This window comes from Podarcis liolepis (genome assembly GCF_965112155.1).
Source record: "Podarcis liolepis genome assembly, chromosome: 16".
NCBI classification, from domain to species: Eukaryota; Metazoa; Chordata; class Lepidosauria; order Squamata; family Lacertidae; genus Podarcis; species Podarcis liolepis.
In genome coordinates this window covers 16,120,424-16,140,449 of record NC_139567.1, presented here as the reverse complement: position 1 = coordinate 16,140,449, position 20,026 = coordinate 16,120,424, and the positions used below count along the sequence as shown (strand labels likewise).

The following is a 20,026-nucleotide window of genomic DNA, read 5'->3' as shown; positions in this document are numbered from 1 at the left end:
TCTCTGTGGCCATATGTTGGCACTGGAAATGGGCATGTGAGTACCCCTCTGGCCTGTTGCAGACACTGGTCAGAAAGTACCGTATTTTTTGCTCTATAAGACTCACTTTTTCCCTCCTAAAAAGTAAGGGGGAATGTGTGTGTGTCTTATGAAGCGAATGCAGGCTGCGCAGCTATCCCAGAAGCCAGAACAGCAAGAGGGATTGCTGCTTTCACTGTGCAGCGATCCCTCTTGCTGTTCTGGCTTCTGAGATTCAGAATATTTTTTTTCTTGTTTTCCTCCTCCAAAAACTAGGTGCGTCTTGTGGTCTGGTGCGTCTTATAGAGCGAAAAATACGGTACTTTCCAGCATCTCCTGCCTGATGCCTGCTGGCTCCCTTAGAAAGCACTTGCACAGCATGGGACCCACTGGAAGGAACAAGCTACCTGCTGCCAGCCATTTGTTTGAGGCCTGGCAATAGCTTGGTGCTGAGGAGCAGAAGCAGGTGGCTTATTGACCCAGTGCATCACTGGTTGTGCTGGCAGGTTTAGAATAATGCTTTCTTAGGTGAGGGAAAGACCCTGTGGGTCTGTCTGGTTGGGCCCTTGGAAAGCCAGTGGGGTGTTGTGACTAGAAAAGGAGAGCCTTAGGCTCAAATGCTCACTCAGGTATGAAGCTGACAGGCTGATCTCGGGCAGACATGCTCTTTCGGGCTTGCCTACCTCACAGGGTTGTTGTGAGAACAACAACAGCAACCGAACCACGTACCTCATTTAGAGCCCTGCAGAGGAAAGGCAGAATACAAATGCAGTAAATATTATTACTTTGCACATCTTGAAGGCAGCAGCCTCAGGGAAGGGCGGGGGGAAGGCTGTTGCAAAGTACAGTGGCCTAAGTTTGCTTTTTTTTGTAAATTTCTCTGTTTTCAAAATATTTCTCTTGCGAGGGAAGAAGTGGCGTAGAAGCTGTTGCATCAGCTGACCTGTAAACAGTTTGCTTGTATAGGGAGGGTTCAAAGACTTCTGAGCACCTCAGTTCTTACCCGTGCCCTTGAAATAAATAAAGCAAATCTGAATGATGTTATTAAATATGGGGGGGGGGGGTTTAAAGCTTGCTTGCAGGCACAACCCTAGGAAGCCACAGAATTTGGAACCAGTTTGAGTGGAAGGAGAATAAATATTGCCACTGGTCCTTGCCCATCACTAGGAGGTGCAAGGACTGTAGGGCAGCAGAGAGGATTCTTATGTTCTCTTCCTTACCGAAATACCAGCCATTGTCTAAAAGTTCTTATGCCAAAAGATGTAGGGAGCTGCCAGTGTTCTTCCAGTTTGGGTCAGCGGGTGTTGTACTACAACTCCTGTCATTCCTAGCCAGCTTAGCCCCAGTGGTCAGAGTTGATGGGACTTGTAGTCCAACGGGGACCCAAGGTTGAGGATCACTGGTGTATAGGTCAGGCACCACTTGTGGAAATGGGGTGCAGCCTGACTATCTTTCTTAGGAGCAGTTTGGGGCCTTGAATGGTTAATTCCAGAGCTGCGGTTCCCCAAATGGGAGGGGAGCCTCACTCCCAGGGGAGGCAGACAGTTGCCAGGGGAGGGCATGGGTTTCTCCCACCATACAGCAAGAACAGGCCCTGCATCACAGCACAAACGTGCCCTTCATCACACCAGTCCTTACTCTCAAAACAAATTATGTGCCCCACTTAGGAATTATGAATAATAAGCAGTGTATAAATACTTGAAGTAACTAAAATGGGGAGAGGCACCCTGCCTCCTTTAAGTTGGTTGTCTTTGCTGAAAGGTAATGGGGGGAGGGAATTATCTTCTGCTTTAGACAAGGGGGGGGGACACACGGGTGGCGCTGTGGGTTAAAACACAGAGTCTAGGACTTGCCAATCAGAAGGTTGGTGGTTCGAATCCCCATTATGGCGTCCCTGCTCCTGCCAACCTAGCATTTCGAAAGCACGTCAGAGTGCAAGTAGATAAATAGGTACCGCTCCGGCGGGAGGGTAAACAGCATTTCTGTGCGCTGCTCTGGTTCGCCAGGAGCGGCTTAGTCATGCTGTCTGCAGACAAACGCCAGCTCCCTCGGCCAATAAAGCGAGATGAGCGCTACAACCCCAGAGTCGTCTGTGACTGGACCTAATGGTGAGGGGTCCCTTTACCTTTACCTTTTAGACAAGGGATGTGATACTGCCCTTATTGGGGTCTTGTCATTTAGCCCCCAAAGAAAGAAGAAAATAAACTCCCATAGGGAAATAGGCAAGCAGGCGACGAGACTCTTTCCATCTGGGCATCATGGGCCACTTGTGGCTCCCCTTTATCACATACACAGCCCAACAGGACAATGACAATAATCCACCAACAGCATACAAATCAATATGGCTAACCTGATCCGAAACACCCACCCACCTCACTCACACACGAAAACAAAGATGACCACAGCCAATCACAAGCAAACAATCACACCCTAGGCCAACCCCAACCTCTCTCACCACCAAAGGAACACAAGTGAACAACACAAGCAACGCTGACACCAAACTCTACATACATTAAACATAATAGAAACACCGCCACCCGACCCCACCCCTATCCATCTTCCCTCTCTCCACCCCCCTTTCTTTTTTCTTTTTTCTTTTCTTCTCCCCCTAATGCCTCAACAAATGAAACGGATTTGTAAAAATGTTACATGAAAAAAAAAATACGAGGCACTACACTTCTGTAAAACAAGAAAATCCTTAATAAAGTATATATATTAAAAAAAAAAGAAAGCCAGCCAGCATTTCTTTTGGAGGGGGGTACTGCTCCAATGGCCAGGTTCGATCCCATGAGCTTCACCTGCTCAAGTTGTCCCTCTGCAGAGCTGAACAGGAGAGAATCTCCTCCCACTAACCTGAAGAAATGTTCGTTGAGAAACGAAAGGGCTGCCTGTGTGTGATTGCAGCCTGGGCTTCCTTCCTGGTGGGAAAGAGAGGCTGCCAAGGAGTATCCTGGAATGGGCAGCCGGGGTGTGTGTGTGTGCAAGGGTGGGAGGGCTCCTTTGTGCAGTTCGCAGATGCTTCATCCTGGGCCTGTGCAATTAGGTCCCTGTACTGGCCTTGCCCTCTGTTCTGTCCTTTGAACAAGCAATGCAAGTTATAACAAGGAAACGGTAGCAAGGAGTAGTATCCAGTGATGCTTTATGCAGAACAGACACACTGAAATTAATGTACTTAAATTGGACCTGTATTCATAGAATAGTAGAGTTAGAAGGGACTCTTACGGGGATGGAACCTGCAACCTTGGCGTTATCAGCACCCACGCTCTAACCAACTGAGCTATCCAGGCGTTAAAGTAAACAAGGAATTATGTCAAGGATAGCTCAGTCAGCAGAGCCTGGTACTCTTCATCTCAGGGTTGTGGGTTCGTGCCCCAATTTGGGCAAAAGTTTCCTGCATTGCAGGTGGCTGGACTAGATGATCTGTGTGGTGCCTTCAAACTCTACAATTCTGTGATTCTATATTGGGGAGGAAAACACTGGCAGTTGGAATCCTTTTGCTTCTCTCTTTTTTACAGGATTTATGTTTTTTATGTTTATGCTTTTCCTTATCAAAGTTTCAGGGTGGCTAGTGGCAAAAACATACCCCATTTTTTAAAAAAAAACTTTTATTTTATTTTTAAAGGGTGAGAAAAGTACATACAACATCTCTGTTTTCAATTCTTAAGAGTCCTTTCTTCAAATTATTTATATTCAATGTGAGACACTAACTGTTATACTCAGTAGATATGAGGTCAGGAGAGAAGAGTTTTTGAACAAGATAGCAAAACCCAGTAATGCCAATCCATTGAAACAGCAGGTGAAAGCAAACAACAAAATCTGCGTAAGAATTTAAAACAAGCCCATCTAGTCTAGCATCTTGTTCTCACGGCAGCTGGCCAGGTACATAAGAAGGACCTGAGCACAAGAGATGCCCGCCCTCCTGTGGTTTCCAGCAACTGGCATTCAGAAGCAATTGCTGCCTCCCAACCAGGGATCAGCAAACTTTTTCAGCAGGGGGCCAGTCCACTGTGCCTCAGACCTTGGGCATGGACGGCGGACTATATTTTTTTTGGGGGGGGGAGAACAAATTCCTATGCCCCACAAATAACCCAGAGATGCATTTTAAATAAAAGCACACATTCTACTCATGTAAAAACACCAGGCAGGCCCCACAAATAACCCAGAGATGCATTTTAAATAAAAACACACATTCTACTCATGTAAAAACACCAGACAGGCCCCACAAATAACCCAGAGATGCATTTTAAATAAAAGCACACATTCTACTCATGTAAAAACACCAGACAGGCCCCACAAATAACCCAGAGATGCATTTTAAATAAAAGCACACATTCTACTCATGTAAAAACACGCTGATTCCCCGAGAGTCCGCAGGCTGGATTTAGAAGACAGTTGGGCCAGATCCAGCCCACGGGCCTTAGTTTGCCTACTCATGCTCCAAATTGTGGAGGAAGAACATTGCCATTTCGGCTAGTAGCCGTTGATAGCTTTATCATCCAGCCTATACTTTTTTTTTTAAAAAAAGGAAAGATCCCATTTAAACACAGTGTTAAAAGACTGCCTCTTCTCTTTTTAATGAAATACCTTTCTTGTGGTGTCTCAAAATATTTTGGTATTTTTTAAGTACCTTGTTATGAAGGACACAAAATATGTGGAGTTGAGGCAAGCTGGCTAAATCTGGTGGAGCAGCAATATGGAAGCAATGAACATCCTGTGGACTTCTGGCAAGAGAGAGGCATTCTGCAGGGGAGGGGGGCTCTCAGAGGCCACTCTTAGTCCTGGGGAAACAGATTCAGAGTTTGTAATGCAAGGAGGTGTCTGTGTTCTTCTTGGAACCGGAAACCAAGGGTTTAAAAAGACTGGGGTGTTGGGGGGGGTGTTAAGGAAAGCAGATAGCTTTTTTCTCCCTCTCTTGCGATATACTGGGTCATCCAGTGAAAAGGGACCAGCAGGAGATCTGGGATAGACAAATGAAATAATCTCTTTCCATGACCTGCCCAGTTAATAAACACATCTCCCCGTGGAAATGGTCTCTGGCCTAGGTGGTCTAAGGGAGTAGACATGTTCAGGAAGGAGGAGAAAGGTATTTCAGGGACTATATGCTTCCTTGTTCAGAGACAGTCTATCTGAATGCAAGTTGCTGCAACTGGGGGGAGAGGCTGCTGGGCTTCCCAGTGGCATCTAGTTGGCTAAAGTGGTAAAGAGGTTGCCGGCAATTTCTCTTAACTGTTTCTTTCTTTGCTCTGGCGTTGGCCTGATGAAGCCTCTCCCTGCCCTTGGGTCAATCTTTGTGGCGTTGTGGGTGGCTGCCCAAAGGAGCCTTGTTAAGCCAGCTGCTCAAGTGTCCCTAGTCTTGGCTGGCAGGGTACTTGTACTTCCATACTACAGCAGCAACTGTCCCTGGTGCTTCCTTTCCAGGAGAAAGAACCACCCAGATTGGCAGAGCCCCTGAACATCCCCTCTGGGTTGCCTTTACACCTGCCTACCCAGTGGGAAGCGGGTGGCACTGTGGGTTAAACCACAGAGCCTAGGATTTGCCGATCAGAAGGTCGGTGGTTCGAATCCCCGTGATGGGGTGAGCTCCTGTTGCTCGGTCCCTGCTCCTGCCCACCTAGCAGTTCGAAAGCACGTCAAAGTGCAAGTAGATAAATAGGTACCACTCCGACGGGAAGGTAAACGGATTTTCTGTGCGCTGCTCTGGTTCGCCAGAAGCGGCTTAGTCATGCTGGCCCCGTGACCTGGAAGCTGTACGCTGGCTCCCTCAGCCAATAAAGCAAGATAAGCGCCACAACCCCAGAGTCGGCCACGACTGGACCTAATGGTCAGGGGTCCTTTTTACCCAGTGGACCTAATCTCCCTGCATCAGGATGCTGAGTGCCATAGCTGGAGCAATCATGGCTGCTGGAAGGAGCCAGGTGCCTTTGCAGGAGGCTGAGGCTCCTTGGCTTATATTATAACATGTCAGGGCAGGATCCTGTGTCACTCCCTGGAGGCCATTGTGGGTAGTAGACTGTAGCTGTGTCTTTGGGACATGTGGCTTTGCACGGAGGGAATGTCTGCCTCTTTTCTTACCCACTAAGCTGAGATTTGCATGTTTCCCCTTTTGTGGAGTGTGCTGGGCTTGCCTCTTCCTCTGCCTTCAGCCAGTCCCCCAGAGTGGTTGTGCCCGGGCAGGGGAGCGCTCTCTGTGTGTTTCCTCCTTATCCTTTTCATAGCGCCCTGGCAAGTGCTGAATACTGCTGCGTGGGCAGGGGTGGATACAGGCATGTGGACACACGCGGAAGCAGGCTCTGCCATGCACGCTGGCTTGGCCGGCTAGTGCTCAGTGTGTGGTTGGTTGCAGGGTGCTGAGAATCAACAGACTGGCCTTGGAAGTTGCACAAGAGTTCTGGGTGCTGAGCAGCTGGTTGCCATTGCTCCACTACATGTGGGGCCGAACTGCTGATGTCCAGTACTTAAAGGCGTATTTATTTCAGGGTGGATAAAAATCAATGATTTTTTTATTAAAAACCCAGTTTTTTATTTATTTTAATCAGATTTTATTTTATTTAAAACATATTTTTCAAATAAAACGCTTTTGGAGGGAAAATCTTTCTAAAGATCGTTTTCTATTTAGGTTACATTATAGTCCAAAGGCTATTCATTAGGAGATAAGGATTTGTTTTAAGTTTGTCATGTGTGCTAAAACTCAGTCTAAGGTGTGTGTGTTTTTTTAAAAAAAAATTGTTTAACCACATCAGTTAACAAACATGGATACATATGCTATAATGTTACTGTTTTGAATAAATTGTTTAAATTGTTATTAAGGAAATGATTTGTTTTTCTCCTTCCAATAAAGTACAGCAGAAAAGTTGTCCAAATATAAACAGTTACCTTATTAAACCCCACAATAATTTCATAATTATCTATGTATTTCTAAAATCATAACCAAATCAGTAATTTTTGATATAGCTGTAAAAACTACTCTGAAAATTGATTATTCAAAAAAATGAAACCTTCATCTGGTTGTAAATATTAAGGTTATACCAGCAAGAATGAGTCATTTCTGTAAAAAAAATATGATTTAAATCAAGTCTTACTGACTAGTGATTTAAATCGTGATTTAAATCAAATCCACCCTGATTTATTTAAGCAATGCACCTTTCCTTTCTGGGTCCTGCAAACGCTTTTATGATCAGTGTCTGGGCAGGTGCTCAGCTATGTTATTGAGCTGCAGCTCAAGCATCATTTACTCCTTCCCCATTCACCAGTTACACAAGGGGTACATTCCCACCCGCTCCCCCATTTGTCTTCCAGCAGCCCAACAAGATTTCTCCTTCGGGATGCATCTTCAACTGAAGTTCTTCAGCTTGAGGCAAAGTTGGGGAGGGGAGGGGCTTGCAAAAGCAATTTCATTTCGTTTTTCATTTCACTTTTTATTTGTATACCCCTTTCTTGTTTTACTATACAGTACTACAAGGCGGTTTGCAAGCTAAAGAAACAACAACATAGGCAGCAAAGATAATAACACCTAACAACAATCTGATCCAATACAAAAAAAAACCCCATAATGAAAACATAACTTTAAGATAAACAGCTTAATGTTTGTCAATTAAAGCAATATTCAGTAATCCATTAGAACAGTAAAATTAAATATCAGCAGATAATAATTATAAACAGTTTACACTTAACAATTGCAATAAAGAATTACTAAACTATAATCAATAAAAAATAACAGTAAGTCGCAATGCATAAAATACTACAAAACCATGTAAAAGGGTCAAATTGAGAAACAAGGACCATTGTTTACCTTGTAGTTGAGGAATCTGTTCTTTAATCCAGGCCTTAATTTTCCCCAGTATATATCAGCACCAGCCCTCTGAGCAATTTTCAATACCAATTCCTGAGCAATTTTCAATACCAATTCCTGAAATATGTGCAATAGTGTTTTCAAGTACCTCTGAACATGTCTAGAGTGTCTGCCGACACCCATAGCCTCAACCTGTCCCCACCTGCTCAGATCTAAGAAGCAGCAGTCCCAGCCATTCCAAGCTAGCAGATCTGCCTCTGGGGAGTCGGAGTCCTGCCTGAGTGGAGCCCATTGCCTTTGAGGTTTCATGAGGAGAACTTAGGGAAGTTCACTGCCCCACAGAAGCCATTAAAAGTTGGCTCCCTCCCCACCCAACAACCAGCCAACAATTGATGTCCAATGACAGTAAATAGGAAGAACAACAGACCAATGGTTGGGAAGAAATGGCGAGCCAGTGTGGTGTAGTGGTTAGAGTGTCAGACTGGGACTCAGGAGACTAGGGTTCAAATCCCCACTTGGCAATGAAGCTCACTGGGTGACTTTGAACCAGTCAGCTGCCTCAAAGGGTTGTTGTGGGGTTTAATAATAATAATAATAATAATAATAATAATAATTGTTATTATTATTATTATTATTATTTATTTATATCCCGCCCATCTAGCTGGGCAGCTTCCAACAAAATATTAAAATACTGTAATACATCAAACATTAAAAGCTTCCCTAAACAGGGCTGCCTTCAGATGTCTTCTAAAAGTCTGGTAGTTGTTGTTCTCTTTGACATCTGGTGGGAGGGCGTTCCACAGGGTGGGTGCCACTACTGAGAAGGCCCTCTGCCTGGTTCCCTGTAACTTGGCTTCTTGCAATGAGGGAACCTCCAGAAGGCCCTCGGCGCTGGACCTCAGTGTCCGAGTAGAACGATGGGGGTGGTTCCTTCAGATATACTGGATAAATGAAGAAGCGAGAGAATCACATGTACCACCTTCCCCTCCTTGGTTTGGGGCGGGCGTGGGGAAGGTGGAATATAAAGTGTAGTAAATGTGAGTAGGAATATGGAAGACCTATGCTCAGAGAAATCAGAAGCAAATGTACATGGCTGGGTTTTTCTGGAATGGGCTACTGGGATGGTTTTGAAAAGAAGGTCTGCAAGGGAAAGACCTACCACCCGAAGGCTGAACTAGGGGGAGAGATTGCACTGGTGGGCTGTTAACCCTGGCAACTTGGGTGTCACAAATGTGGGAGCTGTGCTGTGGGCAGCCTTACAGAATGGGTGGGGAGGGGCAGGATTGGCGGCTTCCTGTCACCCTTCTTGTTTAACCAGGTCAGGCCAAGAGGTGGTGATCATACCATGCATATGCCATGAAAGCTCGGTTAGAACATGGTCTCATAACACCAAGGTTGCAGGTTCAATCCCCTGTGGGACGGCTGCATAGTCCTACACTGCAGGGGGTATGGGAATAGATGAACCTCGGGGTCCATTCCAACTCTACAATTCTATGATTCTGTGTGTGCATGGCACAACTGGAAGCCTCTGGGCACAGATGCCACCTGTTGCCCTCCTGCTGTAGGACCCTGTGGCATGTGTGCATAGCCTTGGGTTACTCTTCCTTCTCCTCCACAACTTGCAGCAGTGAGCATGCGCCCTATGTGTTATCTGTATCTGCCCCAGGTGAGAGTCCACATGTTGCCTGGGGGCATCTCAGGCCTTTGGCCACATCCTGTTCCCCACCAAGGCAGACGTCGCAGCACGCAAGCTCCTCTCTCCTCCCCCTACTCTGCGTGTGTCTGCCCACCCCCCCACCCCCCGCCAGGCAGGCTCTTGTGCTGGGCAGGCCTGGGTTAGGCAGCATGGAAATAAATCTCTCCTGGTGTGGAACGAAAGGGGTATAAATATCCCGGGAGTGATGTGATCTTTCCAGCTGCTATTAATAGGCCCCCAGAGACTGAGCCAGCCAGTGCGACAGGCTGACACTTAAAGGGACAGCGGCTCCCCTCCTTCCCTCCCTCCCTCCCAGATTGCAGGCAGAGAATTAATCTTCATCCCTGCCTCTGGGATTGCCACCATCAGATGGGAGTTAGAGATGGGCGCTGGTCAAGGGGAGGAATGAAGGGGCTGGCCAGGCAATGCTGCTGTCACAGCCCTCAACCCCAAATTAAACTTTTCACAGGCATGGAAGTGTTGGCTGCCTGGGCGCCCTCTGGCCTCAGCTAGCTAGCGGGCATTGCTTCACCTGTAGGAATGAGTGCACTGGGTTCTTCAAGTGTGGGCCTGGCACGGTGCCCATACATGTATGTCCCAAGGAAGCTTTTCCATTCCTCTGTCATGTCTCAGTGTCCCTGCCTGGTGGCACTGAGTTGGCAACCCTGGAGAGAGGGAGAGCAGCTCCATTCCCATGGCTGCCTCCAGCAGACTCCCTGGCAAGGGCAGCACGTTGGAGGGGAGGAACAACCGGCTGCGGAATCACAGAGAAATGGTAGGCCAAGGAGCCTGCTGCCTCTCCTGGAAGCAATAGGAAAACAATGTAGGCCCTTCCAAAACATTCACATAGTTTTCCATAGAGATCTAGCTCTGTTCCTCTGGAACTGGGTGAAGCTGTGCAAGTGCTTCTTTGCCAGTGCCCGGCTGCATGATGCTCAGTGAGCTAAAACTAGATGCCAACAAAACAGAGGTACAGTGGTACCTTGGGTTAAGTACTTATTTCGTTCCGGAGGTCCGTTCTTAACCTGAAACTGTTCTTAACCTGAAGCACCACTTTAGCTAACGGGGCCTCCTGCTACTGCAGCGCCGCTGGAGCACGATTTCTGTTCTCATCCTGAAGCAAAGTTCTTAACCCGAGGTACTATTTCTGGGTTAGCGGAGTCTGTAACCTGAAGCGTATGTAACCCGAGGTACCGCTGTACTGTGGATTGGTGGTTCCCATGTCTGGGAACTGGAGGGTTGGTCTCTTCTGGACAGGCTTACACACTCCTTGAAGGATCAGTCTTACTATGGCGTACTCCTTGACTTCCACTTGGTCGCTGGCAGTGCCTATGTCCACCTCCAGCTGATAGTTGGGCCACGGTGACTGGCCTTTGTATCCTCTAGACTTGACTACTGTAATGCAGTCTATTTAGGGCTGCCCTTGAAGATGGCTTGGCGATGGCTGCTATTGCAGGCTGAGTTGTGACTGTGAGAGTGTTAACTGTGTGGCAGCACAGGACCGTATAACCTCGGTCATGAAGGAACTGTTGTGGTAATTGGACTGGGCACTTAGGTGGCAGCCTGGTCTGCTTCTGGACAGAGGCTAGCAGTGGTTCCTCTCGGTCCTCCACCCCCAGCTCTGACCGCCATTTTTCTTCCTTTTCTCTTTCCCCTGCCCCCTTGCACAGGTGTTTTGCCCAACAGGAAGAAGCAGCAGGGACTTGGAGCTTCCTCCAGTGTCGCTGCCAGAAGCCTTAGCCAATCAAATGCACCCTGACAATAAACTGACCAATCATGGAAAGACAGGTAACAGCAGTGCCCAGCCCCAGCACCATAATGTGAGCCAAAGCCCCACCTGCAACCTGGGCACGAAGGGCGTGGGGGCAGGGAATCATGGTGGCAAAGCCAGCCAGCAAACTCCTGGCAACTCTGGACTGAAAACCAGCCAGCCTCCTGTGCCCGTCTTTGGGGCCTTGAAGGGCAAAGTGAAGCGAGAGCGGAGTGTCTCCGTGGACTCCGGAGAGCAGCGGCAGGAAGCCACCACTACCTCACTGGACAAGGAGCTGAAAGGTGAGGGGCCTGTTGGCTGGAGGGAGAACGGCAGGCTGGAGCCATCTCCGCAGTGCTGCCCCCTGCTGAGGGCTCCTGCCTCTGCCCAACTTGGCTCTGCCTTGCCTCTCTTCCAGGCCGGAGGGTGGGGGCAGGACCGGCAGAGGGGGCGTGGCCATTTCCTGGGTGCTGCTGCCACCGCTAACACCTGCCTGCTTACCTGCCTGCCGCTTTCCCCTCTCGCTGCGCAGTTGCCCCTCTGGGCCAGAGGAGCAGCAGGTGGCTCACGGCTCGTTCCTTCCTTGTAGGCGAAGTGGCCCCCCGGAGCAAGCGGCGCTGCGTGCTGGAAAGGAAGCAGCCCTACAGTGGGGACGAGTGGTGCTCTGGACCAGACAGCGAGGAGGAAGAGGAGAAGCCTCTCAGCAGCGCCCACAGTGAGTCGTCCCCCCATGTGTGTCTTGCATGTCCAGGTGTGCGTGGGGAAATACTGGCCCCTAGTGGCTTAGAATGAGCCCAAAGGGCTGCTTGACTTGCAGCATTTTGAGCATCGCTTACTCTGGGATTTGCATGTTTTGCTTCCTGAAACTGCAGTGAATTGAAACCCAGAACCTTTGCCCACAGCCGTTCAATGCAGCGGGCAGCAGCCCCACCGGAGCACACATGCAAACCATACATTTAAACTACACCCCTACCCCAAGAATATTGGGAGCTGTAGTTTGGTCAGAGTGCCAGGAATTGTAGCTCTTTGAGGGGCGAACTACAGTTTGCAGGATACTCTGAGTGGGGTGGGGGAAATGGACTTTAAACATAGAGTGTTTTTCACAGCATCCGTCTCATTGGGTTCTTTGGGGCTGTTCAGTTTCTTATTATTATGGAACACATTTATTATGCTGTTTTATTTATGCTAAAATTTTGGTCTCACTTTTCCGGTTGGGTGGAGAGGCACAAAGCAACTAACTGGATTGTTGTACATACGAATTGTTACATTTTTTAAAAAAACAACAACACAATAACAATAATCTGGTCATTAAAAGCAGCAAAGTAGTAGTAATAATAGTAATAATAATAATTTAGTATTTATACCCCACCCATCTGGCTGGGCTTCCCCAGCCACTTTGGGCAGCTTCCAACGAAATATTAAAATACCATAATGCATCAAACATTAAAAGCTTCCCAAAGTAAATAACAGACTCCCCTTGAAACAGACCCATTCACAACCATGACTTCCCATCTCCTTTCCTTTGGCCATTCCAGCCATTTTCTTAGGGAGAAGCCTGCCCACCCTCATCTCTCCCAGCAAAGAGGGATCTGTGATAGCTGGAACCAGCACAGTGTGAAATGCATGGGGGACAGGGAGGGATGGGAACCTCCTGCTGTGTTCTTTTTGCGGGTATGACCAGGAAATATCATCACATACAGCAGTGTTTCCCAACCTTTTTTGGGCAAAGGCACACTTGTTTGATGAAAAAAATCTCGCGGCACACCACCATTACAGCCCCGTGACGTCAGCGCGCAGCGTCACGCCGGGAGGGACGCACGAAAGTGAAAGTTTCAATTTTTTTCCCTCCCCCTTGCCGGGGAACCTCCAAGCTTTGGGGGTGGGGGGGGAGGAGGCAGCAGAGCGAGGGACTGAGGGACGGCGGCAGCTGAGGCGGCGGCGGCTGTTGTGGTGGTGGCGGCGATAGCGGGCGGAGGAGGGGGCGGCGGCGGGGCCGAGGTGGCCGGCGGGGGAGGCGGCGGCGGGTGGAGCAGGAGGGCGGCCGAGGCCGGTGAGGGAGTAGGGTTGCCCAGGGCTTGAGGAGCCGTCGCCGGGAGTTGCTGCTGCTGTTGTTGCTGCTGCTGCCCGGACATGCCGGCCTCCTCCTCGTCCGCTGTCTCGCGCTCCTCCCTTTTGCACGCGCTGCCCCGCCGCCGCCCCATTGGCTGGGTCCTGTCAGCTGATCCTGTGTTATTTCCTGTGTGTGTGTGTGTGAAGGGAGAATGGAGAGAGAAACCTCGGCACCACCACCGCGGAGCCGCCCCCGGCTCGACGCGGATCCTCGCCGCCGCCGCCTCTCACCGCCCGACTCGCCCGCCTCCCTCCCACGGCACACCAGCCAACGTCTCACGGCACACTAGTGTGCCGCGGAACACCAGTTGGGAAACACTGACATACAGGATGGGGATTGAAATAAACTGGAAAGGAGGTTGAGCCTCCCTGGATATGGACCTCCAGCTGTGTCCAGGCTTTTCAGCTCCCTGCTTCCAGCTCCGAGGTTCTCCTGCTGGATCCAACAGCTGACCAGCGGCTCTTGGCTCTCTAACTCCTTCTCTCCCCTTCCACTGCAGATTGTAATGTAGCGGAGTCGGCAATGACCGCGGCCTCGCAGCTGGGCCCGGGACCCAATCCGCTGCCAGCCTTGAGCGAGAGCAATGCGTCCGGCACACCCCATGGAGCAACCCCCGGCCTGAGGTCAGACACCAGGAACAGTGGCGGGAAGCAGCCGTTGCAGTTCGTTTATGTCTTCACGACGCACCTCGCTAACACGTAAGCCTTCGTGTGGCGGATTGGGTTCCGGGTCTCCGTCTACCCGTGGCTTCTCCTGTGGGCACGGCTTGGTGGGTGGCTTTCCAAAAAAACCCACTTCTACCCAGAGTTTGTGCCCCTCTTGGCTTCGCCCCTCGGCTCCCCTCACCTGTGGCTGAGGCCTTGAGGCTCATGCTTCTCCCCAACGGGAATGGAAAGACCCTCCAGCCCCACGGGGGCAGCGTAGAGTCAAAGGAAGTGTTGCATTCCCTGGGACACCCTCCTTCCTCAGCCAAGGCATCCCTTCCGTTGCATTCAGGGACCCCAGTCACGGGTACCGTCGGTGGGGAAACAGTAGGCAAGGCAAGGGGAGAGCCCAGGTTTCTTAACCGGATGCATGTGGGACGGGCCGGCAAGACGTCTGCTTGATAGCCTCCCTTGTTTGTGCTTGCAGGGCGGCAGAAGCTGTCCTTCAAGGCCGAGCGGACTCCATCCTGGGCTACCACCAGCAGCATGTTCCCCGAGCCAAGTTGGATCAGGTAGGAAAAGGATGGGGGCTCAGGGCTTCGGAACTGCTAAGGGCAGAGGTGTCACGGTCCTGTTCACAGGCGATCTAAGTCCCGGCTGGGGACATCAGGACCGGGGGCAAGATGGCAGAGTGGGAGCAGGAACGGGGGTCCAGAAGCCAGGAGTCAGGAAGCCAAGAGTCCGAGGGTCAGAGAGCCGAGGGTCAGGAAGCAAGGTATCACGAAGTCAGGGGTCCGAGGAACAAGAAGCAAGGAGTCATGAAGTCAAGGGTCTGAGGATCAAGAAGCAGGGAGTCAAGAAGCCAGGGTTCAAGGATCAGGAAGCAAGAAGCCAAACACAGCAAGGCAGGAAACATGTTGCTGTGGCAAAGAGCCGAAGGGAAATGCTGATCTTATATCCCTTCCCAGCTCTTGCCACCAGGTGCTGTGAGTTACCAGCCAGCCTCACCTGTGCGGCTGCGCCTTGCCTCTTCAGAACAAACCTAGGAAGGCCCCAGTCCTGCAAAGTCCTACTGGTCACAGGGCCTGGCTCCTGCCAGACAAGGGGTTGTCAACCTGGTCCCTACCGCCCACTAGTGGGCATTTCAGGATTCTAGGTGGGCGGTAGGGGGTTCTAAGGCACAAGCTGAATCCTCCTTCCATCCAGCACTGGTGGGCGGTAAGGAAATTTTACCATCAAGAAAGATGTATTAGTGGGCGGTGGGTATAAAATGGTTGACTACCCCTGGCTGAGGGTTTGGGTTGGTGCGGGCCACACCATTGAATAATAATAATAATAAAAATTATTATTTGTACCCCACCCATCTGGCTGGGTTTCCCCAGCCTCTCTGGGCGGCTTCCAACAAAGATCAAAGATACACTAAAATGTCACATATTAAAAACTTCCCTGAACAGGGCTGCCTTCAGATGTCTTCTGAATGTCAGGTAGATGTTTATCACTTTGACATCTGATGGGAGGGCGTTCCACAGGGCGGGCGCCACTACCGAGAAGGCCCTCTGCCTGGTTCCCTGTAACGTGGCCTCTCGCAGTGAGGGAACCCCCAGAAGGCCCTCGGAGCTGGACCTCAGTGTCCGGGCAGAACGATGGGGGAGGAGACGCTCCTTCAGATATACTGGACTGGATTGAAGGTGAAGGTTGGACGTGTGCACCCTGGAACAAGGCATCCACTCACCCCACTGACCCTCCTTCTTTCCTTCCCTGCAGGTGCCCATCCCAAAGATACAAGCCACTCCCGAGCCGCTGCCCATCAACCCGTCTCCTGCCAGCACCCCGCAGTCCCAGCCCACCGTGCCCCCGAGCAGCCAAGCCCAAGGGCAGCCTCCGGCTTCTGCACCACCACCTCCCCAGCCTCCGGCACCCCCACCGCTGGGTCTTGGCCAAGGACCGCTGCCCACGGCCGGCCCCCTCCCACAAGAGGGGGCTCCCGAGGATGCCCGCCGGGACCTGACCCCCAACTCCGTGGGGAACGGCAGCAGCAGCAGCACCGCCCCCAGCGGCACCCATCCTAACACGCCCACCGCCCCCAGCTCCTTGCCTGCTGGGGCCGCTGATGGATTGATGGGGGAAGGGGCCAACGCCGGGCCCCCCTCAGTGGGGAACGGGCCCCGCAACGCCCTCAACACGGAGGGCCTCTCCAAGGAGCAGCTGGAGCACCGTGAGCGGTCTCTGCAGACCCTGCGGGACATTGAGCGCCTGCTCTTGCGCAGCAGCGAGGCCGAGCCCTTCCTCAAGGGGAGCCCCGGGGCTGGCGAGGGGGGCGTCCTGCCTCCCCAGGCCCCTCCCCCGCAGGCCCCCCAAGCCCCTCCCCCTGGGGCCCCCGGCTTGAAGAAATACGAGGAGCCCTTGCAGTCCATGATCTCGCAGACTCAGAGCTTGGGGGGGCCCAGCCTGGAGCAGGAGGGCCCTGTTCCTTCCGGAGTGGACATGGGGCAGCAGATGAACATGATGATGCAGCGGCTGGGCCAGGACAGCCTGACGCCCGAGCAGGTGGCCTGGCGGAAGCTGCAGGAGGAGTACTACGAGGAAAAGCGGCGCAAGGAGGAGCAGGTGGGCATGCACGGCGGGCGGCCCCTGCAGGACATGATGCTGCCCCAGCCCATGGGCACCATGATGCTGCGGGGGCCTCCGCCGCCCTACCACAGCAAGCCCGGCGAGCAGTGGCTGCTGCGGGGCGTGCCCATGGACATGCCCGAGCAGATGCAGCTGCGGCCGTCCTTCGCGGGGCCGCGGTTCCCCGGGAACCAGATGCAGAGGGGCTTCGGGGGCATCCCGAACCTGCCCCTCGAGTCGCTGGGCCCCATGGGCAGCGTGCAGCGCCCCCCGAGGCCCGGCATGGCCTGGAACGAGGACATGCCCATGGCGGGGCCTGGCAACTTCGCCCCCGGGAACCTGCCCTACCTGCCGGGACAGGGCGAGGCGGAGCGCTTCGTGACGCCGCGGGCTCGTGAGGAGATGCTGCGGCACCACCTGGAGAAGCGGCAGGGGGCGATGCAGAGGCCCCTGGGCATGGAGATGGAGCGCATGATGCAGGCGCACCGGCAGGTGGAGCCGGCCATGTTTGCCGGGGAGGGGCTGGGCATGGAGTTTGGGGGCTCGCGGGCCATGCTGAGCCCGCCTCTGCGGGACATGGAGCCGGCGCTGGGCCCCGGCAACCTCAACATGAACATGAATGTCAACATGAACATGAACATGAACTTGAATGTGCAGATGACTCCTCAGCAGCAGCAGATGCTGATGTCGCAGAAGATGCGGGGCCCCGAGATGATGCCCTCTGAGGAAATGGCTCGGCTGCGTGCCCCCAACGGCACGGCAGCCATGATGGGGGGCCCCCCGAAAATGATGATGGGCTCACCGTTCCCCAGTCAGGGGCAGCAGCAGCCGCCACCGCCTCCTCAGCAGCAGCAACAAGGCTTCCCAGGCATGCAGGGCCCGTACCCTTCTGTGCCGCAGGAGATGAGCAACACCACAGACATGTTTGGCCCTGAGCAGGGGGGCATGGGCAGCACCACGCGGCTCAGCCACATCCCCCTGCCCCCCACCACCAGCGCCCCGTCCACAAACATGCACCAGGCGCCCGTCAGGGGCCTGGGCCGCCGCCCTTCCGACCTGGCCCTCAACATGGGGCAGATGAACTCTCCCAACGTGGGCCGCCTCAAGTCTCCAACGCTCAGCCAAGTTCATTCCCCGCTGGGCACATCCCCTTCTGCCAACCTCAAGTCCCCGCAGACGCCCTCCGCCATGGTCAACCTGCCAGCCGCCAGTGCCACCAGCGCCCCACTCAAGTCCCCGCAGGTTCTCAGCTCCGTGCTCAACGTCCGATCCCCGACCAGCTCCCCCGGCCACCTCAAGTCCCCGTCCATGGCCGTCTCTTCTCCAGGGTGGGCGCCCTCACCCAAAAACGCCCTTTCCAGCCCTGGCATTGGGCAGAACAAGCCAGCCCTTGGAATGAGCAACTCTGCACCCCTGGGCAGCATCGAGCAAGGTAATGCGCCTGGATTGTACCCTGAGAGCAGGGACTGCAAAAGGAGCACGTTGCAGTTTTAAATTGAAATGCGACTCTCCTGTTCCTTTCTTTAAAAATAAAAAGAGTAAAGCCTACATTTATCTTAAAATTTAATCAGTTGTTCTTATCAAACAGGAAGTAGGCATCTTTTTAAAAATGGAAATAAAACAGGGCGGGGGGGAGTGTCTGCATTAGATGTCAAGCATTGCAAATACGGCTCAGTAGATTAACCGTTAGGGTGGCGCTGTGGGTTAAACCACAGAGCCTAGGACTTACCGATCAGAAGGTCGGCGGTTCGAATCCCCGCGACAGGGTGAGCTCCCATTTTTTGGTCCCAGCTCCTGCCAACCTAGCAGTTCGAAAGCACGTCAAAGTGCAAGTAGATAAATAGGTACTGCTCCGGCGGGAAGGTAAAAGGCGTTTCTGTATGCTGCTCTGGTTCACCAGAAGCGGCTTAGTCATGCTGACCACATGACCCGGAAGCTGTACGCCGGCTCCCTCGGCCAATAAAGCGAGATGAGCATTGCAACCCCAGAGTCGGCCATGACTGGACTTAATGGTCAGGGGTCCCTTTACCTTTACCTAGATTAACCGTTGTATTATTATTTGCTTGATGCTGAGGATCGGCTGCTAACAAGTTATCAGCAACATCTGGGTCCAGACACTCTCCTGCTGCCCTGCACGCCCAGCCCATTCTCTGAGCCCTTCTATGTGCCCCTGTTGCCCTGCTTTATGCGGTGCTTGCAGTTCTCAGGTTGTATGTGCCATTCTGCCAGCTTCCAATGAATATTTGCTTCCTGTTTCATAGGAAAACACACATTATTGGGAAGAAGGACCAGCCCTTTCTTGTTTCTGGAGAGAGCTGGGCAATGGGTCTGAAAGCAGGTGGTCTGTTTCTGTGTTCCGAGAGAACCTCCAAATGGAAACTCAACTGAAAGAGAAATACTATGTATGCCAGCTTTCTCCAACCTGGTGCTCTCTAGATGATTTGAACTGCAACTCCATCGCAGCCTCTGCTGGTTACTGGGAGTTGTAGTCCAACCTATCTGGAGAGTTACAGGTAGGTAGCTGTGTTGGTCTGCCGTAGCCGAAACAAAATAAAAAAATCCTTCCAGTAGCACCTTAGAGACCAACAAAGTTATTGGTATGAGCTTTCGTGTGCTGCCACATACATCCGGACAACACCATTACTGGCCCCAACCACATCAAACATAGCATCTCAGGACTATTTAATTGCTCATCTTCTAACATTGTGTATGCCATCAAATGCCAAAAGTACCCTTCAACTCTCTATATTGGACAAACAGGCCAAACCCTACACCAAAGGATAAATGGACATAAATCTGATATCAGGAATCACAAGACAGAGAAACCAGTAGGAGAACACTTCAGTCTCCCAAGATCTCAAAGTAGCTGTCTTATTACAAAAGAATTTCAGAAATAGACTGGAAAGAGAAGTTGCTAAATTGCAACTTATTACCAAACTTAAAACCATGGAGAGACCTGGTCTGAATAGAGACATTGGATTCTTATCTCATTATACATGATGTAACTATTTTTAGCCGTCACACCCATTGCTTTTTCCTGTAAGACCAGTTGTAGTCATTAATAGTCATCAACAGGTTTACCATACCTATCAGCCAATCACCCATTCCCACCACCCTTCTGAGTAATACCCCTCCCCACCCTCTCACTATATATAAGGGTCTGGTGACTTCTGTTTTAGTGTATCTGAAGAAGTGTGCATGCACACGAAAGCTCATACCAATAACAAACTTAGTTGGTCTCTAAGGTGCTACTGGAAGGGATTTTTTTATTTTGTTTCGACTATCTGGAGAGCACTAGGTTGTGAAGGCTGATATATGTGCATGTTTTCATCCTGCAACTGGCAGGCACTTTTAATCAAAAATATACCTGAAGTATATGTGGGAAACGGCGGTTTAATACATGACCTGA

At 51.4% G+C, this 20,026-nt stretch overlaps 1 protein-coding gene across 3 annotated transcripts in view; it reads left to right on the top strand.

Moving 5' to 3' along the window:
• BCL9L (BCL9 like) overlaps positions 1 to 20,026 on the top strand; it is a 44,185-nt gene that overhangs the window by 19,264 nt on the left and 4,895 nt on the right. For 2 of the 3 annotated variants that reach the window (XM_083480917.1, XM_083480916.1), the window contains exons 2-6: positions 11,174 to 11,555; positions 11,843 to 11,968; positions 13,863 to 14,061; positions 14,495 to 14,579; positions 15,772 to 18,049. In XM_083480917.1, coding sequence (XP_083337043.1) covers positions 11,252 to 11,555; positions 11,843 to 11,968; positions 13,863 to 14,061; positions 14,495 to 14,579; positions 15,772 to 18,049 — 2,992 coding nt within the window. In that variant the 5' untranslated portion in view covers positions 11,174 to 11,251. The remainder of the gene's footprint in view (positions 1 to 11,173; positions 11,556 to 11,842; positions 11,969 to 13,862; positions 14,062 to 14,494; positions 14,580 to 15,771; positions 18,050 to 20,026) is intronic. The other variant, XM_083480918.1, reaches the window with a different exon arrangement.